This window comes from Equus przewalskii, chromosome 4 (genome assembly GCF_037783145.1).
Source record: "Equus przewalskii isolate Varuska chromosome 4, EquPr2, whole genome shotgun sequence".
NCBI lineage: Eukaryota > Metazoa > Chordata > Mammalia > Perissodactyla > Equidae > Equus > Equus przewalskii.
Window position 1 is genome coordinate 92813971 of NC_091834.1, and position 19976 is coordinate 92833946.

Below are 19976 nucleotides of genomic sequence, written 5' to 3' on the forward strand. Positions count from 1 at the left end.
CCATGGAGTCTGCCCTGCAGAGGGCTTGTCTTCCTGGAGCCACCTGGGCCCCTCTTATCACCAGCCTGGGGCCACTTAATATCAACACAGGGAGCCCTGGCCTCTCCTGGCCATGTCGTGAGAACAGCCGCAGCGCCCCCTGCTGAGTGCTTTGTGTGCCTTGCCTGAGTTAGTGCTTGTATTTACCTGGTGAGAAAGGTATTCTCATTCCCTTTTAACAGATGGGAAAACTGAGGCTTCAAAAGGCACAGCCAAGACTGACATTGAAAGCCTTTTCTTTTCTAGGGCATATTTCTCCCCTCCAGCAAAATCCTCTTCAGAAGACCCCTCCCCTTGAGACTCCGTGCAGAGTAAACTAGAAATCACACGTGATGAGTGACTAGCCAGGTTACCCGATGCTGTGGAGGCCAGTTGATTTATTTTTAGTTTAGAAGTGAGTTTTTACCTTCTGGCCAGTTCCAGTATCTTCCTGCTTTTCTGGAAGTATTGAGGCGTTGTTATTATTGTTATTAATTATTACCGTAATTTCTAACCATTCTGCTGGGCTGGTAAATTCATTCCCGTTTCTGAGTCACTTTCCACGGAAGCCTCTGTCACCTCCATTCGCTGGGCACTGAAACTGTGGGAGGAGCTGCTATGGGGTCAAGGCAGCCTCCTCCTTCACCCCTCACCCCCTCCACCCTCAGGGGAGCTGCTCCAGCTGAGTGGGCTCCTCCTGCCATCAACCATGAACTTGTCCTGCATCCTGTGGGGCGAGTGGTTCTGTTGTCCCATCACGGCTGCTACGTCTCTCTCTCTCTGCCACTCTGAGCCTGCCTCCCTGTTCTGTCACACTGGTTGAGCTCCAGCTCTTGAAAACGGCAGAGCCTTCTGAGACCTCTGCGGGTCCCAAGCTGTCCTCTCCAGCCCAGATCCCACACAACGCTGTGTGTGGCAGGCCCACCGTGAATGCTGAGAAGCTGAACTGAGCCAAGCTCCGCCTCGGCCGGCTCAGCGCCTAGGCCCAGGCCACTGCCCAGGAGGGGAACCATGTCCCTGACCCAGCTAACTCTGTCCCACGGGCATGGCAGCAAGAGCCCTAGCTGTGCATGGCACAGCAAGGGAGGCACCCATAGGGACAGGACCAGCATCCTTGTCAGCTGCTGCCGTGGCCGCTCTTAAGGACCATTCAGATGGTAGCTCTAGGGACAATTTTCCAGTGGAAAAAAATGCAAATGACCAGAAAGTTAAGAAAGTAGATCAGCTTCTACTACTTGCTAAGACTAGAAACGTGGCTTGTCATCTGTTCTTTCTTGATCAAATACAAAGACCTTGGGCCCTCATATCTAGGACCCAGAAAATTAATTTATGACACTGATTCTTGGGGGCCAGATGGAAGTGGGGTTTCAATTGTACAGACGTTTACTGAGTGCTCACGATGTGCAAGGAATGGTGAGGAGTCTAGAGGGGAAATAAGCCATAAGCCCTGCTCTAAGGAGCAGCAATTCAGAGGGGAAGACAGGCCTTCAAATGACTTTAATTCAAGGGCAGGGTTTGCTTCCTGGCAACAGGCATCTAATAGCCTGGTTGATTTTCACCCTCTTTTCAATGCCACTTTTGTTTTTCTCTTTCAAGTATCATTTCCATCCATAATGGTCCCACTGGCCCGGATTTTGCCCAATAAGAACCGAGATGAACTGAATGGCTTTTTTAACAAACTCATTAGGAATGTGATTGCCTTGCGGGACCAGCAAGCAGCAGAAGAGGTAACATATTTTAATAGGACACGGCGTTGAAATGGAATGGAACCTAATTTGGCATTGCTGTCTCTTTTCTCTCTCTTCCCTCCCAACCCTGCACACCACACCTTTATTGGTCTACCACTTATTGCTTTCCAGGGCAGTAGAGAGAAAGAAGAAAGGTCGAGGAGAGGCAAAGAAGAAAGAGAAAAGTGAGGGCAGGTGGGAAGGATGGTGGGGAGGAGCCCAGAGCAATCTGTCCACACTCTGACATAGGGGAGTGAAATTAAAGCCGCCCCCTCAAACCCACGGGCCTCTCTATTTCAAGTATCCCCCCAGCATAGGTTATAGCAGCCCCAAAAGAATTTTCTAGGAAAATGTGCCCACATGTACTTTTCATCAGCATCTGCTTTACATCGAAAAGCAGCAAGATGGAGTTTTCCAGGAAAAACAGCATGGGTATTAGAGAGGAGTTAGGGAGCTGTCACCAATCCGACCTTCCCTCTCAGCACAGAGGATTTTGCTATGAAATTTGTAGTTGAGGGCCCTCTCATGCTTCATCTGAGACCCGGAGATTTCTTTCCTCCTTACAGACTTGCCCTATGCTTGGCACATAGTAGGAATCACGTAAATATTTGCTGATTGAATAGAAATAGGAATTTTCAGTATTAAGAAAAATAATTTCTGGGCTGGCTCCGTGGCTGAGTGGTTAAGTTTGCGCACTCCGCTGTGGTGGCCCAGGGTTCGGATCCTGGGGATGGACATGGCACCGCTCGTCAGGCCACGTTGAGGTGGTGTCCCACATCCCACAACTAGAAGGACCTGCAACTGAGATATACAACTGTGTATGGGGGGTTTGGGAAGATAAAGCAGAAAAAAAAAAAAGGAAGATTGGCAACAGTTGTTAGCTCAGGTGCCAATCTTAAAAAAAAAAAAGAAAAAGAAAAAGAATTTCAATATTGCATATGCTCCTGCATGTACAATGCTACTCCTTAAGGGCCTTGTAGCATTCAAGAAAGTCGCCTAAAAGGAATAACAGGCCTGAAATAGCTTTTCCTCAACTGCCTTGTGCAAGATGTAGCTTTAAAAGGGTTTTCTCAATGATTAGGTGGCTGAGAGGGATTAATAAGGAAAGGACATGAGGTCCAATCATGACGATAGCCGAGAATGAAATCAGGGGTCAATTAGTGGCTGGATGCACAGAGCAGCCTTGAGAGGCAGCCTCGTCCAGTGGCCCAGCTTCATCTCCTGGAGACGGTGCAGCAAAGGTGTCCATGTCCGGAAGGCAGGTGGAAGGTATATACAAGCTCACAGCCCCTTGGCCCACACCTCTGTGAACTCAACTGGACGCCCTTGGAGGTGTGGGGAGAATCAGCTCACCCTGGCCTGAAAGGACAGAACGTTCTTATCCAAGTTCATGCTTCTCCAGAGTGAGGATGGAGCCTGGGCAAGAAGGGATGAAGAAAGCACCATTTCAAACCTCGATACTGCTGTGAGGGGCTTCCCTCCGAAAGTTTAATCACACACACATCCCACCCCACCCCCACCGGAAACCCACTGGCTGTGGCATCAGGCTGAAAATTCTAAAACTGTTGCACCGAATGGCTTACTAAGAGGTGAGGGGTTATTAAAGATCCAATTACTGGGATCGCCTCGAGCTTTTCCTTTTATAAACTCGAGAGCTATTTGTTTCAAACAATGAGTTGATCTGAGAAAAACCTCCCAAGCACAAATCCAGGACTGCTTGTGTCAGGACAGGGCTATACGGTTACTAAGAAAACCTGCTTTAAACCCATCTAAACTCTGTAGACATTCCATCAAGCAGATGTGTGTTTGCGCAGTAGAAAATGCAGCACAGATGTTAAAAGGTAAATATTTTTCTAAGCTCTAGCCGGTGGGTGGATAAGACACCTACATCTATCAGGGTGCGTATTTTTCTTGGATATGACCATAAACCAGCTCTGTTTCAGTCCTAAATGGGCAGTGTTCAAATAGCCTCCATGATGCAGTGCAGATCAAGGAAACCCATCTACACTAATGCTCCTCTCCCGCGCACAGGGCCTTGAGCGCAGCCCTCTCCTCTGGCCTCTGTAGCTGGAGGTTAAGGCAGATCTCTGCCAGGCTCAATGGCCCTGTAGCAGCCTGTCTGAGCCAGGATGAGAGGAAACGATGCCAGGTACAGTTCTGCAGTGAAAAAATCCAACTGTGTGGATGCGGCTGTGCCCTCCCTTCCACCATTGCCCTCATCCCACCCCAGCAAAACCACAAGCAAGCCTCAGGGACCACAACCGTATTGCACCCTGAGGAGTTTCAGACGTGCCAGCTGAGAGGCCTGGGGATGCTCTGGGGTTCTGAGGCAGCATCCAGGAGCCAAGGTGGCAGAGGGTGCTCGCTTCCCACATGTGCCATCATGCCCTGCCCTGCCCCAGCTCTGCCCCAGAGGACAAGGCTCGCAGTGGGGCCACAAAAGCCACCCAGATATGACCAAGCAACAGGAAGGAAGCTGAGGAAAGCCAGCCTTTGAGGATGCCATTTGGAAGGAGAATGAGGAGGATCAGCCTGGAAAGAGGCAGCCAATGATGGCAGACCCTTTGCCACTTTCTCAGCTGTTACAACCTGAGCTGGCTGGCAGGACGCTGAGGCCTGGCCCCCCCTCCCCACCCCCCCCCCCAGGCTCTCTATGCCCACAGGCTTAGCTGTGAGGCCTGCTGTGGTCCCAGAGGACACCTTCCAAAGTCACAAAGCTGGGAAGCAGCAGAGCTGCAAAGGTGTCAGGATCCAAGCTTCCTGCTCCAAATAGCACGCGGTTGTAAGCACACCCAACACAGCCTTCTCCAAGATGCATTTATTGCATTGCTTTTTCCTTTGTGGAATTACTTACTGCATATCTAACACGTGCTCAGTGCAATACCAGGCACGGGTGGGGCGTGGGGCGCAGCGTCCTGCCCTGGAGATGCTTATAATCTTGTGGAGGAGAAAAAGCAACCACATGTGAAATAACAACAATCTTCAAGGGCGGAATTAAGTGCTGATGTGCGTGGTATAGATTATTAATGAAATAGAAATTCAGAAGCCAACGAATTAAGAAAATGCTGCAACAAGCCAAGTACTTTGAAATTATAATATTTTTCTGCTGGCGGTTTGGATACTCTCTTTTTACTGTTTAGTCCCATAAACTTCAGAAAACAGTAGCATATGGGTTGTCACTCATCACATTAAAGAGCTTTTCAAAGAAAGGATGAGCCAGGGATACACTTTGTCAATGCTGAAGCAATATGTAAACACTCCTATTCTTACAATTAGTGGTAGTCAAAATATAAAGAATATGCAAATTGCTGATAAGCAAGGTAGGAGGAAATGACAAGAAAACTCTAACTACTTACATGGGGTAGGGGATTACTGAGAAAAAAAGGACCGATATGAGGAGTCTAGGCTATGGGAGACTTGAAAGGCAAGCTTCACTGAAGCTAGGCCCCTGCTTCTGTTAACTTCCTGCCGTGTGAGAAAAACATGGCCACCATGTAAGTCCTGAACTGCGCGTAAGGGCAAAATGGAGCATGTGCTTTGGTTTAAATCTATATGATGTTTTACTGTTGGAAAACCAACCAACCTACCAATAGTACAGACATGGAGAGAGTAAAAGATAAAAGCCCCCGTGGTCTCCCACTCCGGCCAGCTCACTGTGAAGTCTTGGGTATACATGTTGCTAAATGTTTTCTATGCGTGGACAAACTTACATAATTCTATCTAGTGCATTTACTGTTTTTACAGAAGTGAGCTTCTACTGTGCATATTGTTCTGCAACTTGCTTTTTTTCACTTATCAAAGTGGCTTAAGGTCTTTCCGAATCAGCCCAGATCGAAAGGCCTCAGCTATTTTAATGGCAGTGTCACAGTTCGCTGGTGGCTGCCCCGGATCCGTCTGACAGTGCCGTACTGAGGGACGTTCAGGCAACTCCGGGTTTTTGCCATCTCAGTAACCTACGATCAGGATCCTTGTTCCTATTGAGCTCTTTAAAAGCTACACTCGCATCTTCTTTTGTCTTCTCAGAAGTCTCACTTATGTGACTCGAAGACCAAAATGTGCGTTTTCTTCTTTCGTCCCTCAGAGGCGGAGAGACTTTCTCCAAATGGTCCTGGATGCCCGACATTCTGCCGCCTCTGTGGGCGTGGAGAACTTTGACATCGTCAGACAAGTCTTTTCCTCCACCAAATCCACAGCAAATCCTTCTCAGCGACACCAGCCCAGACCCCTGTCCAGGCCTTTGACTGTGGACGAGGTCGTGGGCCAGGCCTTCATCTTCCTCATCGCTGGCTACGAGATTGTCACCAACACCCTCTCGTTCGCCACTTACCTCCTGGCCACCAACCCTGACTGCCAAGAGAAGCTTCTGAGAGAGGTGGACCATTTTAATGAGAAACATGTGAGTACAGTGGTCCTTGTGAAATCCACAGCACAGTTGACTTTTGTGTTCATAGAAGCGAAACCATTTTTTGGTAACTGCCTTGCTCAAATCATATTCTAAGTTTGTAAGATGAAATAGGGCCATTGCCCACCTTCTCCGTCTCTGTGGGTTAGCAAGGAAAACGGAGTATTCAGAAAAACAGAAAAAAAGAAAAGAAAAAGACAAATAGTGCACATACCTTCACTTTCTGGGGCTGTCCTTGAAACCAGGCCTGGCTTGGGAAAGCTGTAGAGTCTTAGCAAAGAGTCAGGGTCAAAGGACAGAGGTGGGAAGGTGGTGTGGTTTCCCCGATGCTCTGACTGTGGAGTCGCCATGCTCCGGGAGGCAGATGTGAGCTAGAAAATGGAGCGGAGTTGGAAGGCAGGAGTTAGCAGAAGGATGGGCCAAGGTGAAGTAGGAACGACGATTGGGTGAGCCCTGAGGAGGAGGGCCGGAAATGGAGTAAAGTGAAATGGGGCCAGTCAGCGCCAAGTCCACATTCTGGATGTTCCTTCTAGACGGGGCCCCTGTTTGGTGGACTTGAAGCAAACTTTTAAAGGGAGCTGAGGTAGGCTACTTTATCACTTCTTTTTTTTCTGGAAGCTTTTGCGTGTATTACTTCAACTTATGAGATTTCAAAGAAAATAATTTTAAAAATCTGTGCTTTATAAAGGAAGACCACCATAAGAGAATCCTTTCCATTACATTCTGATATAATTATCAGTGCATTTGCAATTTGGGGAGATGGCCTATTCTGTTATTGGAACCATTAGAATTTTTTTCATATATTAAACTGAAAACTACTTCTCAGAAAATTCCACTTCTTTATCTCTCTGGGAAAGTAGATGCAAGCTTAGCCTTTCTTCTCCAATGCAGTTTTCCAATATTTCTGCGTTAGCTGTGTTACTAATTGCCTCAACTTTTGGCTCATTACGAGCTCACGGTCAACTTAAAGCCCCACGACGTTATGACATCTGCCAGCCAGGTCTCCTCGATCCACGGCTCGTACGATTGATTTTTTGAGCCTAGATGCAAGAGTTTATATTTATCCTTATTATTGCTCAAGTCAGTCAAAATAATTTTGAATCTTGCTTCTGCCATCTGTCATATCAGCAGTTCCTCCAGCTCTGTGTCATCTGAGACCTGCTAAGCATGTCTCCTATTTCATCCAAGCCATTGATTAAAATGTTGAACAGGACAGGGCTTCCCTCCAGGTTGACATTGATCCATTAATCAATATTCTTTGGGCATGGAGTCTCAACAAGCCATGAATCCAAATAACCTACTACCCACTCCCACCACCCATCTTATCCTGTTTTATGGTAGTTGTTGCGGCGTTTTTTTAAATTGAGGAGCAGGGGGAGGGATCGAAGATGACTGGGGTACATTACTGCAAGAGAAATAAGGGGAGCTGAAGGGCATGTCTATTAGGATGCGTTTAGTGGCGGGTAAGAAAACCCCAGCCCAAAGTGATTCAAGCAAAAAAGGTGGAGGAGGGGGCACTTCTTAGTAAAGATCGTTGAACAACTCAGGAATAGATGTGGCTTCAGGCAGGTCTTTATGAGGTCTCGAAGATGTGCTCAGGTCCCAGTTTCTCCCCAGTTCTCGGCTGTGCTTCCTTGGTGTTGGCCCGTTCTCAGTCTTGATCTCCTCTCGAAGCCCCAGGCAGCCTGCCAAGGCCGTGGGACTACAGGCCTCCTTGCTCATAACCAAAGGAGAAGAGAGCCTGTGGCCCAAAAGTCTCAGAAAGTGTCATGAGGTTCCCTCTGATCAGAATGCTTAGGCTACTGCCCATCCTTGAACCAACTATCACAGCCAGAGAAATGCGAGCACCGATGGGCCTATGCCGGTCAATTCCACCCCCGGGGTCAATCATACTCAAGTCATAGGACTGAGAACTTGCGAGAGCATCTCCCAAACGAAGCTCCAGCTGCTATGCCAGGAAGGTGGTAAAGGCGATAGAGGGGATTCAGCCCCCTGGTCTCAGATAAACCGGGAAGCGGGTCAAATTAAAGACTTTTAAGCATCTAGAGAGCGGTCAGCACTGGTAGAAATGGCAGTGTGTTGGAGAGGGGGCCACAGCTCTAAGAGGTCGAGGCATGATCCTCACCTTCAGGGAATTTAATCGCCAAGTGAAAAATAGTAAGTAATGTCTATAAAACAGTACGTCCCTTCCAAATAAAACCCTCCAGGACAATAGAAGGCAGCAAATAATCAAGTCTACATGTGTGGTGTCATTTAAGGAGCTGTGGGGCTCTGGGAGTCTGTCCCACCAGCACCGTAATTACATCTGACTGTGTTCATCTACCAGGACGACCCAAGGAGTGTTTCCATAGGCTTCCATTCAAAAGCCCTCACGAACACAACCCCTTACTGTGACCCAGCCTGAACTGACCATGACCTCAAGGAGGATGATTCTGTCATACCAAACCCTGGCCTCCTTCAGATCCTCCAGCCAAGGATGGGCGGGCCTTTCTCCAGAGGTCCACCTCCCATGGGGCTGTGCAGAATGTTGCAAGGCACTGAGATTCCATGGGCAAGTAAACAGATTTTGGTAGGTAAAGCTTTTCAAACTTTAATGTGCATAAAACCATCCAGGAAAATTATTTAAAATGCAGATTCCAGGGCCCTGCCCTCAGAGGTTCTGATTGCATAATTCTCGGGCGGGGCCTAGGAACCTGCAGTTTTAATAAACATCCCAGGTGATTTTGACACAGGTGGTCCCTGGTTTCTCTTTGAGAACACAGCCTTAGAGGGGTCCAGACCCCTCTCCTAAGAGGAAACAGGCTCCAAAGTCTTGCCCCAGCCATGTAAACCCCCAGGTCATTTCCTTTCTCTAGGTAACAATTGGGATGGTCTCTGAGAAATGGGAATACATAGAGGTTGTCTTTTTTTAAGAAATAAATTTGGTAATCACAATAGTGTTAATGAGTGTATGGCCTTGCACATGGTACACAACCAATGAATACTTGTATGTTCTCTTCTTTTCTTTTCTTTCTTTCTTTTTTTTACTATAATCAGAGTTCTGTTAATATGGGCCATCTGTCAGGACATGGAAATGCAGATTAGATGTTCACACATTAGATATTTTCCTGAAAATATTCCTGAAACTTTGCATGTAAAGTATGACTTGTTATAATTTTCCTGCTGGTTTCCATTCAGTAAATATTTCTTGAGTGCCATTTAATGCCAGACTCAGGCTCCAGATCCTACACCCAAGGCTGTTCTGACCCAGCTCTTCCATGACATCCCTGTGGAGCCCCACACACCTCAGAGATGGCCTTCCCTTGTGCTTCTCAATGAGATCACAGGATTTGAGCTCTAGAGCTTCTTTTCCCTGAGCCATATCCTTTTACAGCAATGCCTATGAGAATCTGAGGAAAGCCATGTCCCTCTCCCTAAGAAAAAAAGTATCTGTACTGTATCAGTTAGGACTCTTTCTGTTGACAGCCATAGAAAACTCAACCCAGATTGGCTCAGTGAGTTTATTGATCCACATAACTGAAAATTCCAGAGAGGAGTGCTGCCTTCAGGTATGGCTTGATGCAGGGGCTCAGACTCTGACACTGGGACCCAGATGGTTCTCTCTCCTTGTCTCTCAGTTCCAGTCGCCCTGGGCATACTCCATTCTCAGACAGGATCTCCCCTAGCAGGATCTCCTCTAGCAGTCTCAAGACAGCTGTGTAACCAGTATGTTGAGCAGTCTGCACTAAGTGAGGTACAAATATGGAAACGTTTTGTGTTTTCTCCAATTATTTCTTTTAAATGTGTTCTATGAATCTCCTTTCCGTTTCCTTGATGATAGCTTGAGACTGATCTCAAAAGTTTCTGGTCACTTTTAGGCATGAAAAAGTCCAGACCAGTCTGGTCCAGTTTAAGACTTCAGTCCTAGATCCAATTTAATGCTCTTCCATCTCCTTAACTCAGGCTGACCTGTGGCCTGAAGAAGCTTCCGTGGGGAGGCCATGTTGTCCGCTCTTTCACCCTCCTTCCTCTCCTCCCCTGCCCCTCTGGATCCCCTTCTTCTCCAGGAGGTTAGGGCCATTGAACCAAGCCCCCAAATCCTCCCTAACGGAGGCTTCTCTCAGCGCCTTGCTGCACTGGCCTCTGGAATGGAGCAGAGGCCAGAGTTATCGAGAGGGTTCCTGGGACCTCCCCACCACACAGTTCCCTGATGAGGAGCGGCTCCACTTCTACCGCCAGCTCCTGCCCCACAGCTTCTTGGTGCCGGTGTCTCCTGGTGGCAGTCAGTCCTCCGGAGCAGCTTCAGTGCCTTTCACAGTGTCCATGTGCCTGCGGGAGACACACATCTTGGCCACACCCATGATGGCTGCTTCCTCTGCTGTCCCTTCTCTCCGCCCTAACATCTCTCTCGGCTTACTTTTCCTTTGCTCAGTTAGGCAGAGGGACATGGAGATGTAGATGACAATTGAGCCTGCAGACGGCAAATGAGCAATTCTGCTGCATCAGCAGATGATCACCAGGAGAATGAAACGCCGGGCTCAGGCAGCCGCCCCTGCTCTCTGAGCGCTTCTATCGGAGACCCCTTCCTTGGCTCGGGGCAGGGAGACACTCTTCGTACACTGATGACTCCGTGCTCTGACAAGTTCTCCTGATCTCTCTCTCTTCTCTTCATAAGCTGAGGATTGGGGTGGGCAGGGTAGGTTCGGGCCCAGCGTGAAGAACCCACTCTCTTTCCCGAAGTCTCAGAAAGTCTCACGGCGTCTCGTTGATGGTGATTGGGTCGTGAGCCTGCCCCTCAACCAATCACCAGGGCTGAGGGGAATATGATGCCCTGATTGGCTTAGACCTGGGTCACTGGCCCCATTGCTGGAGCTGGTGCCTAGGCGGGGCCTCACCTGAACCACCCAGAACTCAAATGGGGGTGGGGTGGATCCCCAAACCTCTGTTACGGAAGTGGGGTGAACTGCTGCTGGGTGGCCAGAAAACAGTGTACATAGAATCTGTGGTCCCCAGGTTAGAAACTCTCACTTTAAGATTTCTCGTTATGCTCTCACGCTCACCTTTCCTCTGAGCTTTTAAAACCCAGCTTTCCAAGTCTGTCTAAGTCCAACAGTGCCTAGTACTGCCTTCTCTTTTGATATCCGAAATGATGCGCATGGCCTGCTCCCGGGGACTTCTTGTAAATGATGTGGCCACTTCATACCAAGTGTCCTGTGATTGCACAAAGCCAATCATTCCTTATTGGTCAGAAGGAAGCTGCGGCCTTACTGCATCCTTTACCAGGCAAGATGTGAAATTGTCAGCGGTGAATGTGAATAATTCATGTGCTCTGCTTTTAGCAGAACTAAACTCCTGGCACATATAAGGATACTCGAAGGTCTTCCTTCACTGTTAGGGATTATCTTGATACGAATTTTACAACGCACCCATCCTGTCCCGTAATATCCCGTCTCACACCACCTGTTAGACCCACGTGGCTTTGAAGGTCTTTCTCCTTTCAGGGTATAGATTTCTGTTCCACTTTACCATACAGTTATAATCCACTTTATTCTTCATGCCTCCAGACTACTTCATTCTAGGCCACATATGTTTTCTTCTAAATTATCTGGTTTTGGAATTGTGTCTGGCCTCCCCTCCTCTTGCCCCACCGTCAAAATTCAGCTCAAAAGCTTCTTTCTCAAATCATCCAATCTCTTGGAGAGCTCTCTCTTTTCCCCATGTTTCCTTAGCCGTATTGAAGGGGAGGTACAGTCATTAAATTCAACAGTGGAAGAGCAGGGAAAGGTTTGTACTACTTGTAAAATTGAGAAAATTTTTTAAATTAAAATTATTTTAATAAGACTTTTGTAATGTGGATGTTTCATCGTGTTCTCCAATATCTAATTTTGAAAAGGATGAGAGGGGAAAAAATGGCTTCTTTCCATATAAATTGTTTTTGCTATAGCTTTAGCATTTCACATTGAAATTATTGACTTTTGATCTGGCTAAACCATTCTCTTTTCTTCTCTTTGGTGCCGGACTGTGCCAGCCAAAATTTATGACCCATTTTCCTTCTGCTTAATTGTTGTTATAAATCTGCTGTGCAGAACCCAGTTGTAAATTTATCACAAATTGGACTAGATTGATATACAGGCTCTCTTTAGGATAATTTGAAGAGAGTTATGCCTTAGAAGGAAGGCAAAATTCTTAGACCTTCTCTTGAAGAGCTGTTTTTTAATCACTATAAATATCTAATTAAAATACAACTTACTCTTTCTTTTTCTCTTAAGGATAAAAGACCATTCCATGCTGAGTATTTCAGCTGATTAGCTCATGCTGCTAATGTGAGCAAGGTTGAGGATTTGCTCCTTGAAGCAGCCAGAGAATCTCAAAGGAAAAAAAAGCATATTCTGTGGCTTCAAAAACACAAAACAAAACCAGCCATTTTGCCCCTAATCAGCTGTTTCATAAATATATGTCCTTTGTCACAGGGGGTGGGTTGGGGGGAAAAAATGTGACTGGCTTACCACAAATTCATCCTTATTATGGAAGAAAGAAATATCTCCCAGTTTGGATTCCACTCAGGGTCAATCTTCAGGGTCATTTTCACACAGGGTGTAAGGCATAGTTGACTCTAAGCTTCAAGTGAAGCACTGGAAATGGGTTTTTCCCCATCGAGAAGGTTTCCTCCCCTTTGCCCGGGCCTGCTGGGGTCCTGCTGTATAAAGTTTAGCGGGAGCAAGCTCAGGTGTTCCCTGTTGGGTCAAACACTCAGCCACACTTCATGAGGCTTCGTGCTTCTTCTGAATGCTTCCTTTTCCTACAGATCCCCTGGTAGTACAACAGAGCACAAAGCAATGAGGTACAAGGAAAGAGATAGGAACAAAGACCAACCTACAGCCCTAAAGTCAAATTATGAAACAAATGCAACAACCGGGGCACCAGCAGAGTAAGATGAGCGGCAAGAGACTGTGGTGCCAGCCACCCGGTGGGCCCTCTCAAAATTTAATGTGCATGCAAATCCCTTAGGGATCTGCCACCCTGAAGGTTCTGACTCAGTGTCTGGGGTGGGGCCTAAGGTTCTGCACTTCCAACAAGCTCCCGGGGGATGCCAATGCTGCCAGTTTATGGCCGACATTGTGAGCAGCCAGGTTCTAAACCTTAAATACTGCGTCTCCCTCGGTTGTGATGTATGTTGCAAGTATTTATTCCTAATGAGAGTTAAAGTGTTGACGTCCTGCAATGATTTACCTTTTGTTAATAAATTAAAACAGGTTCAAAATTATTCCAAGGATAATGTTGCTGCTCTCGCTAGACTGAGTGAGGGATAAAGTGATGCAGGAATTACCCAATCGTAGGTGTGTCTTTAGAAGCGTATTGCCCGTAATCCTAAAATCATCTTGCTTCCTTAAATAATTTTCTCCAGGGTGGGAAGCAAGGGGAAGTTTTTGAGTTGATTGAAAGTCGGCAAGTCATGCTGTGTCAGGCGTCCCACATATAAAGTGGAGAAAGATGGGCACGGCTGTTAGCTCAGGGCCAGTCTTCCTCAGCAAAAAGAGGAGGATTGGCAGCAGATGTTAGCTCAGGGCTAATCTTCCTCAAAAAATAAAATAAGAAAGAAAGTCGTTTTCAAGGCAGATAGAGGTAGCAACCAGAGCCTTCTCTCAGGATGTGCGTGTAGAGGAGGGACCAATCACATCTAACAGGGACACGCAGGCTCGACCTTTTAGGCAGGGAGCTCCATCGACACCATAAGCTCTCCTAATGAGCCCTTAGTGTATCCGGGAGCTTTAGGACCAATTGAGAGGCCACGTCAAAGTACTGTGGTCAAAGAGACCTTCCCTGATGCTATTTCCCTGGGGCCTAGAGCTCCTATGGGGGCAGGAGCTGCAGTGGGGAAGCTTGGAATGTGTCCAACATGCCCACTTTCTGTCCTTTCTGCAAGTGTCTGTCCCAGAGAAGTGACCCTGTCACCCTTCCCTGGCATCCCAACAACTAATCTCAGAGCAGAGAAGTCTTGACAGCCTACGGGAGGCCTCTCTGGGTGCGCACCTGGAACTCCATCCTGGAAGCTATGATTGGTGCCTACTGCTGCCGATGCACCAACTCCAGGAAGGAAGAAGGAAGCCAGGATATTAGACACTCTGTGCCCCATCAGTAGACACCTCAAGAATCCCCAAAGCAAGGTGACCAGTCAACCAGGATCAGGTGGCAGAGCTCGAGTTTTTAACTGTGCATGTGATTATTAAATACACATACCACCCAGGGCTCCAAACTCCTCCACATTGCCTGGAGGCATCCAGACCCCGTGCCCACGTGACCCACCCTGACTTTGAACTGCTCCCAGGGGCCTCAGCAGTGGCAGCCGCACCCCCAGTCCTCGTGCCATTCAGGAACTCAGCGCTCTGCTGAGGACCCCTGCCTCTTCCTCTTTCCTCTCCCTGCTTGTCCTGCCCCATTTCTCGATTTTCTCTCCTCTCTTCAATGTTCACAGCACTATTTAGTCTTCCTGCCCTCTTTCTTTCCCTTCTTCTTGTTCTGGTTCTAGTCCCAGATCTAGAGAGACACGGAGGCTTCCTTGCTCCACCTATGACCCACCGCCCACTGGGAGCCCTTGGCCATCCCAGAAACCTGCAATTTCACACAATGACGTCCCACGTGTGTGCAGGGAGAGTGTCAAGCGGGAGGCGAGTTGAAGAGCAGGAAGGACTTGCAAGCGTCTTTTCTGGGCCGCCTGGCTGAATCAAGTGGAGCACTTCAGCACTTTGAATTTTTAGCAATTAACGCTCTGAGTCCCCCTCGAGTCCCTGCAGAGCAGTTCTGTCTCGACAGAGGGACAGGTGACCTGCAAAGAGATGTGCCTCCCGGGAACAGGCCACACCAATCGGCATGTACTTGGTGCCTTTCATGTGGCAACTGAGAGTATTTCATACTCACTATCTGGGACTCTGGAGGGGCCAGGCTTTGCCAAGCAAATAAGCTGGTGGGGTCAGTTCACATCAATCCAGAAAAGCAAGAATTGAAAATAAACTTGGGCGAGTGAGCTCCACAGACGAGGCCTTCTGTGTGTCCACTCCACATTGAGCTAGGCTCCCAACCAAGTGGCTCATTTATGTAACTATTGCTCAAAGTGTGGGCTCTTAAAATAACATAAATATGGGTTTTATCCCCAACAATTAGCTTTTGGAATAAAAGAATAAACAGACACACTCTTTTTGTTAACTTCACTGAACTCGATTGAGCAAAGCCACTTGTATACCCGTGGAGTGGGGACGTCAGGATGGTGTCATCTGGTGCAAATTCAAAGATTCCTGCTCCCTGAAAACCTTTCTCCATCAGCCCAGCACTAGGCTTAAATTTTCACCACGAGGAGTTTCCTTTGCTTCAACACGTTATCCATTATTAAAATGCCGTTCCTCTTGGGAGGACCCGTATAATCAGTCCCCACCAGGATGTGAGCCCCCGGGAGAAGGGACTCTCGTCTGCTTGGCACGCTCGTACATCCCAGGGCCTCCAACAGTGCCTGGCACATGGGAGGCTTGGACAAATGGGTGTTGAATGAATGAATGAACGTTAGTTCACTCCTTCTATTCTAACTGGAACTTCTCTAACCGAAAGCGAATTTGAGGTGGGGAAGCGTAGGAAGGCACGTAGGAGAAAACACATGGTTTCAGCATCCTGGAAGGAAGGAAGTAGACAGGAGTCAGAGAGAGAAGGTTATGCTGAGGGAGATGCAGGCAGCACTCAGTGGTTCCCACAGTCCTACAACTGTGCTCCCACAGGCCTCCCATGGGGGCCAGAACCTGTCATGCCAAGGAAAGGAGGGAACCTGGGCTCTTAGACTCCAAGGGGATCTTAGGGGACATCCAGGGCAGCCTCCCACCCAGGACAGATATTGGAGAGATCATGCTGCTCCACTTGAATGTTCCCAAGAACAAGGAACTCACTACCTATCCTTGAGAAAGTTCTTCCTTATATCGAGTTGAATTCTGCCTTTACTCGTTGTCCACACACACCCTTGTTCTACTTCTCTCCCAGTTCATGATATTTGTCTACTAGCATTCAGAAAACTAGTAGTTTCTGCCTGCGGGGTAAGAGTCATTGGGCATCTCAGAGACAGAGAGAGGAAGGGAAATTGGGAAGTCAGTAGAGAATAGCAACCTTCCTAAAATGTTTGCTTGTGACCCAGACACTCCATTTACTCTAAGTTTTCTAGTAAGTCTGTTTTGCCCCAGGACTGTGGGCAGCCTTGTATATATATTTATCATTATGTTTTATAACTAAATATGGTATGTGTGAAAATATCAACCACACGAGCCTGTTAGTCCAGGCATACAAATCTGCCAGATCAGAAAGGATGTTTCGCTCCCCTATGAATTGCAGTGTGTGAGGTTTATGAAGTTAAGCACTTAGAATTCTGTCTTTAAAATTTAAATATTTAGATTGGGTCTCTAGGACACAAAAGGCAGTGCCTGTTTCTCACTCGCTTAATTTGATTTTTTTTTTCTTTTTGGTAGCACAAGTTGTTTTTCAAAGCCTCATTCCTTGGATGTTCCCTATAGGAGGAATGTAATTAAACTCTACTGGCCTCCCCCTGCTGGGACCAAACTGGGGCCAGAGCTGTAGGAAGCGTAAAACAGATAGCCTGCGCAAAGAATCCTTATTACACAGACGAGAAGAGAATCCATTTCCCTCTGGTTACGAACAAGAAGCTTTAGAAAGCCACCCAGGCTCTCTCTGCAACGGGCTTAGTCCCCAAGACATTTTAATTAGCAATTTAAGACTAGAAGGAAGAGGATAAACTCTGCACCTCCTTAGCTATAGGCAAGACGTCAACTCGATGAGAAACTGGTTCAAGTGGCTGAGGAGAAGGGAGCTCCGGAGGGAGGATGATTCCTGAAAAACAACAAACTTTTTCGTGGAAATGGCACAGCCGGTTTCCTGGCCTCCTCCTCCGCTGTGTTTGGGGTCCCACTCCTCAAAGGCAACAGCACTGGGGGCAGGCACTGCCTCTTGCTGGTTGCAGAGACAGGAAGCTCTCGCTGAGGGAGGGGCTCCCAATCACACTCAGACCAAACCTAGACTTCCCTCTGACCCAGGAGCACTGCCACCCAAAAGAGGGGGCCCCAAGAGGTGGATGTTAGGCCCAGCCCTGCCAATGGCGCACATGGGGACACTGAGCAGCCACTCTCTGGCGGTGTGACATGGATGACAGGTATAATCTCTTTGTTCCTCAGTTTTCCTGTCTGTAAATTGGAGATAGCAACAGGATGTAGCTCATAAAGTTGTCATGAGGATTAAGCGAGTGAATCCACGTTTGGTTCTGGGCACAGTGCTGGTGTGCGTACACGTTCTACTATGGTCCCCCGCTCTGTGCCTCAGTTTCCTCATCTGTAAAAGCAAGGGATCAACCTAGACTCTTCTCTGCTGGCAATAACGATGCTGCTGCTGATTGGCTGGTTATATGCCAGGCCCTCAGCTCAGAACTTCACCTGCAAAAGTTAACTTGATCCTCACAGCAACTTTATGAATAGGAACTGTCAACATCCCCATTTAATCAGAGCGCAGAGAGAGGCTGTATTAGTCAGGGATCTCTGGAGGAGCAGAACCAATAGGAGAGAGAGAGAGACTTTTAAGAATTGGCTCAATCCGTTGTTGGGACTGGCAAGTTCAAAATGTGTATGGCAGCCAGCAGGCGGGAAACTCAGGCAGGATTCGGTGCGAACTTGAGGCTGAATTTTCTCGACTGCAGGAAACCTCAATGTTGGCTCTCAAGGCCTTCAACTGACTGGATGAGGCTCATCCACATTATGGAAGGCAATCTCCTTTACTTAAGGTCAACTGATTGTAGATGTCAGTCACATCTGCAGAATACCTTCACAGCAACACCGAGATTAGCATTTGATTAAATAACTGGGAACGATGGCCTAACCGAATTGACACAAAAGATTAACCATCACAGGGGCGTCGAGAAGATAAATAACTTGTCAAAGGTCATGCACTTGGAAGGGGCCTGGCTTGGACTGGAACTCCCATTTTTCGACCACTTAGTTTGTGTTCTTTTCAGCACTGTCTCTAATATTCAGTGATGCGGTGGTTCTGAAGCTATTCCTGGATGCTGTGGTGTCCTGCCTGACTGGTGGCTCAATGACGGCTCTGGCATTTCTATTAGGAGGGGTGGGAGGGGGGAGTTCCTGGGCTGCCTTGTGGGGTGGGGAGCCTGAAGCTGTGCTTGCACCACACTTTCATGGCATTGAGAAAATGCCATTTGTCCAGGCGGATGGGGGCACACATCCTCATGGGTCACCTTTGCCGGCACCATCTTTGACTTGTCATCCCTAAGATAATATGTTTTGCTGGAAGTTCCTGGGTTTGTTGTGCCTTTTTCCCCTCATTCCGTGACTTTTTATGGTCCATTCTCTGAGTTTCTGAATTCTCTTTCTTCATGGCCCACATGATGCAAGATGAAGAATACATGGGCAGATGCCTCTACATCCCTGGACCCTTACCCTATGTGGCAGGAACATTCCTGAAATAGAGACACCGTACCCCAGGGATGCTCTCTACCTCAGGAGACACCCATCTGGGTGCTTTTCGCACTTTTTTGTGAGCTGCTCTTGTCTCACTCATTGTAGAAAGTTCTTCTCCAGCCATGCCAGGCTTTCTCTTCGGGTTCCATGTCCTTGGAATTTTTCACGAGTTGCACTTCCTTGTAGTTCATTTCCATTGTGTTCTTTGATGAAGAGTGTGAAATGTGCATCTGAGACAGTTGTCTTGCAGCCTAATTGCCAGCCTGGCCCCCCTCTTCATCGCTGGGGCCACAGAGGAGAGCAAGCACTGTCCTCTCCCTCCCTGTGTCTCTGTGGGATGCCAGGTTTGATGCTCTCAACTGCTGCTATGTGTCATCTTCATCTCAGTTTAGAAAAATCCTTGGGAAATGGTCGGGAGCGGGGAGCAGCCTGCATCCTGAGACTGCAGGGGGGCTACTGTCCTTCCTGCCAGGAAGACGCTCATGCTGCCTGACTCCTCCTGACAGCTCCACTGCGTGCAGCTGCTCCCCTCCGAGGCCATGAGAGCAGGACCACCTGCCCTCCCCCAATTCCCAGAGTCTCTGACTGAAGGAGGCGAGCTCATAGAGTAGACCCCAGCCCACCTCAAGGCAGACTCTGACTTCAGGCAACTAGAGACTTTCTGACAGTTCCTTCTCCTATCCACTTGCCACTCAGACCAAGGGCCCACATGCCAATCAGTGCTCACGTGCAGCCAGGGGTCTTCCTATGTCCTTGAGAACTTCTGAAAATGGCAGATGCTTGGGATCCACCCCCGGAGATTCTGATGTCATTGGCCTGCAGCAAGGCCCGGGTATTGTGCTTCTTTAAAAGCCCCTGGGGTGATTCTAAGAAGCAGCCAGGGTGAGGAACCATTGCCATACTCCCTCGAGGTGTATATACAAACTTAACTTTAATAGTGACCTTGCATTTGCCTTATTAACAACATGGCTAACTTTATAAATACTCTGCATAATTACTGGAACTGCTTTTTGCTTTTTAGAAAAGTTACTCCTCGGGTCTCCAGGAAGTAGTGGGTTTTCTGTGACTGTGCTGTGGTTCAGATCCAGCCCAAGCAGAGAGCCAAGAAACAGACGCCTGGCAGGCCCCCCGAGGTGACCACTCTGGGGATGCTCAGCAGACCAGCCTGACTGAAAGCATCTCTTGGAATCATAGTCCTTAAACCTGGAGGAGACTAAACCCAAGAGGTCATGTGGTCTGTGCTCCACCTCCAGGAGCACGAGGGGCTATTTCTCCATCTTACACACAAGACAACTGAGGCCTAGGGAGGGTCTCATGGGCTGTAAGTTCACTCAGAATTCA

General features: G+C 48.0%; 1 protein-coding gene across 1 annotated transcript in view; it reads left to right on the forward strand.

Annotated features, from left to right (window-relative positions):
• Positions 1 to 19976, forward strand: part of TBXAS1 (thromboxane A synthase 1) — a 142624-nt gene that overhangs the window by 88652 nt on the left and 33996 nt on the right. Inside the window, exons 8-9 of the mRNA XM_008528330.2 lie at positions 1615 to 1745; positions 5827 to 6141. Coding sequence (XP_008526552.1) covers positions 1615 to 1745; positions 5827 to 6141 — 446 coding nt within the window. The remainder of the gene's footprint in view (positions 1 to 1614; positions 1746 to 5826; positions 6142 to 19976) is intronic.